The 11,728-nt window shown below is 42.1% G+C and overlaps 1 protein-coding gene across 1 annotated transcript; it reads left to right on the top strand.

Annotated features, from left to right (window-relative positions):
• The first annotated feature begins 2,178 nt into the window (after positions 1-2,178).
• LOC124270649 lies at positions 2,179-4,821 on the top strand. The gene is made up of 2 exons (XM_046705687.1): positions 2,179-2,428; positions 2,522-4,821. The coding sequence occupies exon 2, from the start codon at positions 2,800-2,802 to the stop codon at positions 3,751-3,753; it is 954 nt and encodes a 317-aa protein (XP_046561643.1). The 5' UTR covers positions 2,179-2,428; positions 2,522-2,799; the 3' UTR covers positions 3,754-4,821.
• Positions 4,822-11,728: the final 6,907 nt, after the last annotated feature.

An 11,728-nucleotide genomic window follows, 5' to 3' on the forward strand; every position in this document is an offset into this window, starting at 1 on the left:
ACCTCCTATTTTCAGTACACACCCAATGCTGTAGATTTACATCACGTGTGGGTCGATGAGCCAATCCTCATTGTCCACAGAAAATATGACAAAATATTGAATTTCTAATTTTAACTTTTTTATCAAAGTCATCAAAATCAAAATGACTTTGTGAAACGTTCATTCAATGCGTACATGTCCTTACACATGTGCAGACGTACCGCGTGTTATTTCAATATATTGACGTCCCTCGGTACTGCTTCCAGTATTCAGCTCCACATAAACACGAGATGATGGTGGCTTTGTGTTAAGTTGGCTGGTTGGATGGTTTGTTACATTGACGTTTGACGCCGCACTCAGCAATATTCCAGCTATATGGCGGCGGTCTGTAAATAATCGAGTCTGGACCAGACAATCCAGTGATCAACAGCATGAGCATCTATCGACGCAACTGGGATACGATTACATGTGTGAACCAAGTCAGCAAGCCTGACCACCCGATCCCGTTAGTCGCCTCTTACGACAAGGGTTGGGTGAAAGTATACTGTGGCAGCTAAATGTATGTGAAATAAAACGTATAAACAATTTTTGGAAAATATTAAAGTACATACGTCCCTGGACATCAGAAATTGGTAGAAACTAGCTTTATACAAAAACATTTACCTGATCGTGGTCAATAACCGACTCTTTGATAATAAGTTTGAGAAAATTCTGCCACAAAAATGACAATTGTGCAGGTGTAGCAAAATATTCAGCATTCTTTTTTAAATAGTCTGTTTATGAAACTGTTTATTAAAAATATAGTTTCCAGACTCCAAACCCCTGCGTGAAGCCAATTTCTGGTATATAATGATATTGCTGGAATATTGTTAAAAGCGGTGTGACAAAGTTCTCTAGAGCGAGATAAATTATGGTACCAGACGTTACCATGCTGGTAACATCCCGTACCAATGATAATGTTAATACCACGTCCAAGTTCTGAGCGGTGCCAGAAAGTATTTGTAATTCGAGACAAGCGTAGTTTTTATTTGGAAATCGTAATGTGGTTTAAATATTGCTGAAGGCAAAGTTTGTTGTTAATTGTTTGTTGTTGATTGTTTGTTGTTGTTGAAAGCAGAGTCTGTTGTTGTTTGTTTGTTGTCCTTTGTTGGTGAACGCCACACACAACATTTTCCCGGCTATATGACATGAATAAAAGAGGTTGAACAAGACAATCCAGTGATTGCCATCATGCATGAGCTTCGATCTACGCAAATGAGATACGATGACATGTACCAACGAAGTCAGTGAGCCTGACCACCCGTTTTCCCTCTCACGACAAGTATGGGTTGCTGACTTTTAACAACCAGTCTGCATACCACAGAAGGGACAGTACCGTTAAGGCAAATAGTAATTGTAACTATTGAAACGTCACCAATATTCGCGTATATCCCCCACTGGGCTGGTATGTATTGATATTCGTAGACACACAGTGAAACAAAACAACCGATATCATCTCTTACAGTTGCATATCATGGCATACCATTGCTTAGCACTGCATATCAAGATATCAATGATTAGTAGTTCCACCATTAGCCTGTCTCACAGTCCCTGAACCACATTATTTTCCCTACTGCCAAGCCCTCTCTGCAGTGCTCAAGCCCTAAATAAAGAAAGTCTAGATTTCCTAAGGTTCTCTGGTCCTTCTAGGGCTCCTTTTCAATTTAAATGGGCTTGTTTGTTACTATCAAAATTATATATATTCAGAGACTAAGCATTAGTCTATTCCACCAACTACTGTTCTGAGTATTATAATTGCAAACTACAGATTATTGTATCTGTTTCAGAATCACCATGAACGGCGACTACAACTCCTACGGCAACGTCAATTCTCCCGAGGACACCACCTCGGTGTGGGTTGGCGACAACACGCCCGCCGTCAGCATGGAACCCCTCGTCGACCAATTTGGTAATCTCAGATTTGGCAATCAGGTGATCCCACTAACGACACCAGTCGCCCCCTTCCTCAATCAAACACCAGGCCTGCCAAACCTCACCGCTTCCTCATTCCCGAATCTCAACACGGTCCAGCTTCCCCTAAACCCCCCCTTGCTGACGTCACAGCAGACGGGGCAGTTTTACGTCGTCAACGTGCCAACGTCATCAGACATCGCCTCTGGTCACCTGAATAGTGTTCCAACACAGAACTATGTACAGGTACCGAGTCCATCGTCAGCTCAGACGCCAAGTCCCGGGGACGTATTCAACGTCAGTCCTCTTCGACATGTTCCAACACAGAACTATGTACAGGTACCGAGTCCATCGTCAGCTCAGACGCCAAGTCCCGGTGACGTATTCAACGTCAGTCCTCTTCGACATGTTCCAACACAGAACTATGTACAGGTACCGAGTCAATCGTCAGCTCAGACGCCAAGTCCCGGTGACGTATTCAACGTCAGTCCTCTTCGACATGTTCCAACACAGAACTATGTACAGGTACCGAGTCCATCGACAGCTCAGACGCCAAGTCCCGGTGACGTATTCAACGTCAGTCCTCTTCGACATGTTCCAACTCAGAGCTCGAGCGTCAACCCTTATGCTCCCACCTCGACTCAGGTGAATAATCCAAGTGAGATATTCGGCGTGCACTCTCTGCGACATGTACAAACCCACAAAAATTACATCGAAAACGAATCAAACGGAGTGAATAGACCAACTCATTTCACTAATGGGGCGAATACAAGATCGACACACGTGAGCAGTCCTGAGGCACCGCAGGTAGTTTACCAAACACAGAGACTTTCAAGTGACCAGGAATCTCCGTTTCGCGGGCAACCATACATGAAGAAGTTGTCTATAGATAGCTCCAATGGAGAAGTCATACGATCACCAGAAGGTATGGTCCCCCCGCTTGTGTCGTCTGCAACCTTCACAACACAACTTCCGGTGGGTGATAATTATGTAAATGAGCGGGAAAATGGCACAAAGTTGGTTTTGAGGACAAACAGTGGCCAGGATGGAACAAATACCTCCAGTATGACGTCATCGGCGTCTGTCAGTCCATACAGCTCCGTTCCCTCATCTCCTAGGCATGACCCAGGGGCTCCATTAACCGGCCTTGAAGCAGACAATAAAGCCGTGTACGATCCTGTATCTCCTCGTTACGCCAAACCCACGGCCAAGTCTCGCTGCCTTGTATGCGACAAGACAGTGTACGCTATGGAGAAACGTGGACCTTTCAAAGATGACGTGCTGTTTCATAAAGGCTGTTTTAGGTGCGCTGTTTGCAGCATGATGCTTGACCTGAAGAACTTCTGCCAGAATCCAAATGACTTGGCGGACCTGAACATTTATTGCAAGTCTCACAAACCCTCCGAAAAATTTGGGAAACTTGACGCTGGTGCCTTGTCCATAACACGGGCCTTACATGCCCCGAGGCTGGGTCAGATGAACGAACAGATTAGAGGAGGGCCAGAAGCAATGAAGGGAGGAAAGATGGACGCTGGAGCGCTCAATATAAGAAGTGCACTGAACGTTCCAAAGGCCCAGGTGACGACACACGAAACTGTAAAAAACACAGCACATTCCTACCAAATAGACAACCAAACAGTTGCCATGGTGCATGCGAGAAGCGTCCCAGCAACCGAACTTCAAGTATCGAATAAACTACGAACCCAAGCGTGGTCACGTTCCAATAGGAAAGCGGAAGGTGTTCCGCCTCCCGATGTCATCCGACACGATACGCACCTTTCCGACTATAGCGTGGACCACTACAACCACGACCCGCCGTCATAAACCAGAAAAAAAGCCTTGAAAGGTTCTATGGTCCATGGCAGAAAGATGACCCTTACCTATTTCCTGGAATCATTGTGTGGTGAGAAATAGTTGGATCAGGAAAAGATAACTTTCTTCGGAAGGATATTCATGACCATTAAGCATGAAGAGTTATCCGCCCCTGCCATTGTAACACGCAAGAATGGATAACACCCAATACTCATTTCAGCCGACTCTTGATATTCTGCAGTTCGTGTTTACATGTTATCATCAATTTAATGGTGCACTGTGAGACTGTGGAAGCCTTGACTGAAGGTACAAATGATGAAGAACGATGGTATTACTATCTAACAAACCTCAAAACAACACGAGGGCAGTAGTTTATTTTTATCGGGATACTGCGTCATCTTCAGTAAATACTCACAGAGGAGTATGCGTTAGTTCCAGTACTGCCTAAACATTATTCGGAGAGGTCTACGGTAATGCTTGGGGTAGTACGTGAACATTCACTTGAGCTGGATCTTCGTTGTAGTATTGAGGCTTGTTAAAATAATTTTCTTGTTCCTCTTGACCTACCCATCTCTAAACTTGCCCCGACTCACATATTTCTTGTATCATCAAGCACTGTTCCAAAATGATCTTTTCAGTTCAACTTTCGTGTTTGCAATGGGTTTCGGCGTTTTCGGAAACGCAAAGCCTTTCATACTGTGTCACATTCACCATGATTACAAGACCTTGTTCCCATAGGTTGAAATACCAGTCGTGGTAAAACATCGTATGGTATATTATACCGAACGTTTATAGAATTATATCCTACAGAAAAATATTATCAAACAAAAAAACATAATATTTCTTGATGACCAGTCTTTTTCTGAAAATGTGAGAAACAAGAATATTTTGTTAATTAACCTGACCAAGACCGTGTATTTCAAAACTAAAGGGTTCACGTAGTCAACAAGCGTCATCTCTAACCACTGTCTTTCATCCTAACAAGCAGCCGGAACCCATTCAACAGCACGTCGCAGACGATGTTGCATTTGCAGGATTGACCAGGATGATGTCGCATCGGTTGAAGTTGCAAGAATTGTCTTGCGGAGTGTTTATGTGTGAACTGATTGCCTTGTTTGTCAATCACGGCCATTCTCCACACAGCAGACGTAGTTTGGCAGATGTCGTAAAATACACTTCCGGTAGTCGTAATGCCGAGATCCGACAGCATTCTCCACTCAAGACTGAATGCTGATTGCACGGACCATTTCTCCAATGATGATTAACATCAGCCATCTATACTCGACCCAATATGTGTGACATGGCAAAATGTGAAAACACTGCAGGTATACGAGACATTGTCAACATGTGAGACATTGTATACGAGGCGTTGCAATATATGAGGCATGTTTAATATGTGAGACTCGTGAGATACATTGTGCATATCAAGCCAAGATAGGAGACACGGTTTATATATGAGACACTATATGAGACTTCCTCAGATCAACGAATGACACGTCATATGATTCTTCAGTGAGGGGTCTGATGGTGGAGTTCCCCAACTAAAATGTTGCCGCTCTGGCTACAGATGAAGCTGATGTTGTTGACGAAGCTGGCGGTAGGTTGACCTCCGCCACCTGTACAGAAACGATGTATGTTATATACACAATTAAGTTATACCAATAGAAGGGAGGTAACCATTCTTTATATCCTTCACCTCTACGAGAATTGACACTCCATGGATTCAGTTTATGAAGCCCATCATATCATCACAGGGCCCCGTAATACTGATTCTATATTGCTGAAAACGTAGGAAAACAATACTCACTGCCTCTAGCAATTATACGACACTGAAATCGGAACTTAATAAAGTTCAATCTAAACAAGTTAAAGTAAATTTATTAGCCCCTTGTACGTAACCTAATTATCTAGTACTAACCATGTCAAAGCAACATAACCCTGCGGGCAATGAGTATTGTTTTATGCCGCTATTAGAAATATTCTAGCAATAACAAGGGAACATGGGACGTAGTAAAGGCGATAATATGTCTCAAATATATTCGTTCAAGAGCATAACCATTATAACCTCAACACAAAGTCGTTCTCTAAGCAATGATTACTCGGTAAATCGAACCTATTCGACTTGAAAAGTTTAAAGTGTTGATTTTGTGCAAAAACATGTTTATCAATGTTTATCGATAATCGACTATCGATTATTCGCGTCTTGATCAGAACTGATGTTCAGAAACCAATGCTTGTCTTGTCTGGTTCGCTTAGCTGGTTGATGCACGTCATTGTATAAGCAATTGCTTAAATTGATGCTGATGCAGACTCGATTAATTACAGATTGTCTTCATATAACCTTAATATTGATTAATGCGGTGTTAAACAACAAAGCAAAAACAAATTATCGTTGTCTCGAACTAGTAATTCCGGTGACACCCGGGACTTCGACTTAACGACCTTTTTTGCAGGGTGTCTGAAGATGAAGAGTCATCTTGAGGTAACACGTGAGAGTATAAAGAATGGTTAAACCCTGTCTGGAGAGCTATATGTAACTGACACATCTGCCATTTACCAATATCTATATACATATATGTTATCTGTTGATCCCTGCTGACAAGTGCTGTAACCAGAGGGGGCATTATATTACCTGGTAATGCAGGTTATGTTGTTCATAGTGCTATGTATGTTTACTATATGTTAAGTTATTTTACGTTTACCCTATTCAATGCAATAACACCCATTAAAGATATTATTCAAGTTTTGATACCTGCGAAATGTTATCTAATAGGGACCGACCATTTATCTTCTGAAGGGTGTTCACGTTTTCGGCGACCAAAGTATAGTTGTTCATTTTAGCAAATTAAATGACATTTCATTTTTTTATTCTTTAATGTGTTCATACTCAGATGACAGTGAACGCCATATGAAATAATGAATCGTCCAAACCATGATCCACAGTTTATTCGTGGACACCCATCCTCACCACCCTACAGAAATAATGGTCGATTCCTTAGAAGAATGTTCCTTTACATTGATTTTACAAGTGAAAAGAAATCAGTTGGAAAACTATAATTATTGCTTTAAACCGAAAACATCAGTTTTGATGTATTTATAAAATGACGGTTTTAAATAACTGTTTAGGCATATATTTTCAATAACGTTCTTAAACTAAATATGTACTCAGTTACTTCTGCACTCAAGTTCTGACATAATGTTGTCACGCTCCGTGTGTAAACTGGTACAAGAATAAACAGAATACCGAGGTATTGTTGTTATGTATTGAATCTTGTAAACCGGGTATTGCTTCAACAGTCAGACATGTACACAGGTGTCAACCATTCGTAACTATCCGTGGCCTACAAGAAGACTCGTACCTGTGTAGTACGCTATTACTGCCAAGAATCGTGGCAAACCAATCAAATCGCGCGTAGTAAAATGTGAATGAAGGCAAATAGTTTCTTTGCGATTATCGATTTTCATTATTATTTCCATGATTATAAAATTATCTTGTGACTGATATTTGTTAACGACATAAGAAACTTACGTAAAGTGACTTTCGTGTTGTATTATAAATTTCTAGTAGTTGCCATTTTTTGGAAATTCAGAGTTATCTTTCCTTGGAAAGAGACCAAGACTATTTTCATCTCCCTGTCCGTTTGCACTTAGACAAGGCCCAGTCGTTAACATGGCCACGAGATGGGTACGAGTTGCCATCCGGCTTGCCGGAATGACACGAGTATTTACAAATGAGATATCAACGAGAGGCTCATATACCGTCATGCCATGCGACACTGTTCCAACATCCGGGCTTCTCGCAGACCATTCCTCTCTACTGATTCATAAGTTCAGTTTACAAATTGGATCATACTATATTTGCTGCGTCTCCAAAAATGAAAATGACACCTTGATGGCCTGATAATTGTCGTGATTGTTGTCGGACCTGTTCCACACTAACCTATTTGTTCAGGGTGGTTATTATTTTGCCGACATGAATAGAAATTTATACAATCGCACGGGAGGCACAACTGGTCATTGTAGATTAACAGGGCAGAAAGATCACGGTATACTTGATACCAGGCTCAAGAAAGCAGGGCAATGGGCAATGCCACTCGGTGCTTTATGACCAATGAATATCTAGACCCAGGAAAATTAAAGGGAGTCTTGGCTCATTCACCAGCATTAGCCCGCCCATGATTGCCATTTAGTTGCTGATAGAACCGGAATGTCTGACACAACGCTGGGAATTTAATAGAGGCTCGCTTGGCCATGGAGAGTAAGCCAAATGCCGTATGTGCTCACGTTACGGTGCGATGGGGTTGCCTAATGGGTATAGCTCCGAAGACCCGGGTACAGTGGGTACACGGTGTGAAGCCCATTTCTGGTGTCCCCCGCCGTGATGTTGGCATATTGCTAAAACCGGCCTAAAGCATACTCACTCACCCTAGGTAGGCGTGCGTGCGTGCGTGCGTGTTTGAGACTCAATCTGATTCAGTTAGCATTTCAACACGTTAATAAAAGAATACAGCATCATCAGAACGATATTTTATTTGTTAAACCTTTTAATTATCCTAATTACACCTACGCGAAGTCTGTGTTCACACTTGTAATAATTGTCTACACTGGAACTCTGCACAATGCTAAGGAATGTTGACAAAATGACTTCACATGATAACATTCAACGCACGTTTTATTCATGGTAAATCACAAAGGCTTTTGAACTTCTGCAAACAATTGCAAGCACGTTAATCACTGTTAAATTTAGTTAAGTCACTCCTTAGATGCCCATATCATCACTGACCCTCCTACACACGTGGAAACAACACCCAAAACTGCATTTGAAGTTTAATTTTAAAATAGAACACAACTTCTACAAGAGTTATTTTAGAATTCTACCCTGATCTCAATAAACCCGGATATCCAAAAAGCATATTTTTATAATGTCAGTTACAACGGGGTGAGACAGTGCATAGAATGAATAACTATATGCCCTGGTAGGTCTCATCTTTGATTTATCCCAGCCCGGAACATGGATGTGATAAGGATACCACGAGCTCATCACGGGTGTAATGGACCGACCTCTCTCAGTCCCCAGCGGCAATTGAGCACGATCAGGGTGGGAGCGCTGGGTAACTACCCGTAATACAATCCTGAACAAGGGGAACAGGATGAACACTTTGATTGTTATCAGTTTCTTGTGCAGTGCGTGTGTTTTAGTGTGCGTCCAGTATGTCGCTGTAGGGAGTTGGAGCTTAGATGGCGATTATTGTACGCTTGCAAAACTGCCCTTATTAAATAAATGTATATCCTGTTTTTATTCGAAATAACGAAAGATGTAAAAGGCAGATGTTCTTTGGTTGTTCCGACATGCTTTAAGAATACAAATATTGAACGATACATACATTCAGTTGACGTTCAAGTTAAAGAGGGAGTGAGAATGGTTTTATGCCGCTTTTAGCGATATTTCGGCAACATGATACCGAGGTTCCAAGAAATGGGCTTCACACATCGTACCAATGTGGGGATTCAAACCCGGGTCGTCGGTGTGATGAGCGAACGCAGGCAACCCAACCGCAGTTGAATTAATGAAATGAAGTATGTTAAACAGTTGATAACAGTTGTTACAGAGTGTACATATCCAAATGTCTTCATCCACGTGTAACTTCGACCGCCGCCATTGCTTGGGACCCGTGAAGGTCCGGGTTAGACTGAACCTTCAGTAACCCATGCTTGTCGTAAGAGGCGACTAACCGGATCGGGTGGTCAGGCTCGCTGGCTTGGTTGACACATGTCATCGGTTCCCAATTGCGCAGATCGATGCTCATGCTGTTGATCACTGGATTGTCTGGTTCAGACTCGATTATTTACAGACCGCGGCCATATAGCTGGAATACTGCTGAGTGCGGCGTAAAACTAAATTCACACACTCACTCACTCCATTGCTTGGTGGATACAACGTCTATCCAAACAGCGGAAGGTAACCTGTTCGAACCACGGTTTCACCATCCCAAAATACATTAAACGATGGTATTTGTTGTTACCCTGCCTGGCGCTTGGAGTTAAGGGTATAAAACAAGAACTGATCGGTTCTGGGTCAGTACTCTGTCTTTGAGTGGGGTACCTCAGTGGGCTAGCACTGTAAACCCGGCATACATCGTCATACCTGTATAAGCAGACACAGTCATACGCGCGCGTGCACTTACGCACTTATGGGCATGTACGTCGTTGTTCAATAATCTTGAACACTTTCACCTCACCTGGGCCCACTTGCACAGAACAATCATAGTTACAATCACTCTACAATCAACTTCACAATTACCATACAACCGCCCTACGCACAGATCTTAGCGCGATTATAGACCTCTTGGAATTCCACTCAAAACAAACTTTTAACCATCTATTCTAAAGTAATAACACATCATATTTTTCATATTTATTTTAAAAAATAATTTCTAGTTAAAGAGAAAAAAGTAACAGAGACGCCAATCTGACGCTCTTCTGTCATTCCGTGGAGGCGGCCATGTTTCGGTCTCGCAAGGCAACGAGAGCGTGAGATCGCGAGATTATGACGTACCTCAGCTGGTTTATACTACCGTGCACATACGTCACGGACGTTACAGTCACCTTTTGTAGATTTGTAGAACAGGTTAATTATCAAAATGTTTCCTTCAGATCGCTTTCTATCACTTGTACCGCCAAGATAAGGACAGGTCATTTTGCTCTGCTTTGAAATTTCAATACATTTACATTCCGGGTGGCCAAGTTGGCACCGACGTTTGAGCAGAGTTGCATCCCTTGGGCGTGTCAAAATCACTTAATACCCTTCTTTTTGTGCCAGAACCATCTCCATGGAAACAGACAAAATACTGTTCAACCTAACACGAAACACACACACATATATAATTTCACCTAAATGGCCCATGTATCCATGTGGGGAATCGAACCATGTCTTTGGCCGGACGAGCGAACGCTTTAACCACTAGGCTACCCCACCGGCCCAGGTATTTGTGAGCAATGTGATTTTAATGTGATAGAAGTTTAAGTTTTGTTAGTTTGTCCAAAATACGACTACCTAAGAAGTAAATACTTGGAACTGACTTCCTCTGTACATCCCACTCAACAATTATTTCCAAAGTTGATGTCTACAAATGATAACTATCCATGCATTTTAAGGCATGCTATAGTTAGAATGTGAATTCTTAAACATATATATATGTGTAACCATCCGGGCAATGTCATTGAACTATCGGCTTTTCAGAGTGTAATAAACCTTTTCTTCTCTCCTACTCTAAACAACAAACACAGTTAACCACAAAACTGTATACAAAGTCACCTTAAAGATCACTTTCCACACCTTTAGTGTGTCACGTTTCAATTCGGTCTTAAAACTGTTTACTTTTTAGAGTAAAAAATAGCATCTGTTTAAAACCAGTTAAACAGGTAAATATTCCCCGTCGTAACTAAATCCCCAGGAATCCTTGAAGTATTATAGCCATATCATTCACCTAAACTACACTTTGGCAGGGGGCATACTTAGACCATTGATAACTCGAGACGACAAACCCGTATTCTGTTCGGTTTCCTTGTCGTAATCACAATAAGAAAATATTTATAGACATGCCATAGCGAATGTTGGTAATGTCGTTGAATAAAAGACTCAATGTCAATTCTCTTTTTGTGTCATACGCGTAGGTGTTTCTGAGTCTCACATTTCAAGGCGACAGTGATATGTTTCTTATCTCGGACCTGTTCACATCTAGTCAGTGAAGGTGGCTGTTCCGGTTTGAATAAGGGGCGCAGAAACCCATGCTGGTCAAAAATGGCGAGCCCGTGACGATCCGGGTTAGAATTGGTCTTCAGCAACTAAGAACGTCCTGTCAGGTTCGCTGACTTGGTAGACACATGTCATCGTGGCCCATTGGCGAAGATCGTTGTTCATGCTGTTGATCACTGGATTGTCTGGTCCAGACTCGATTATTTGGTTAAAGCGTTCGCTCGTCACGCC

This window comes from Haliotis rubra, unplaced genomic scaffold, assembly GCF_003918875.1.
Source record: "Haliotis rubra isolate DU_JTF1 unplaced genomic scaffold, ASM391887v1 Scf1532, whole genome shotgun sequence".
NCBI classification, from domain to species: Eukaryota; Metazoa; Mollusca; class Gastropoda; order Lepetellida; family Haliotidae; genus Haliotis; species Haliotis rubra.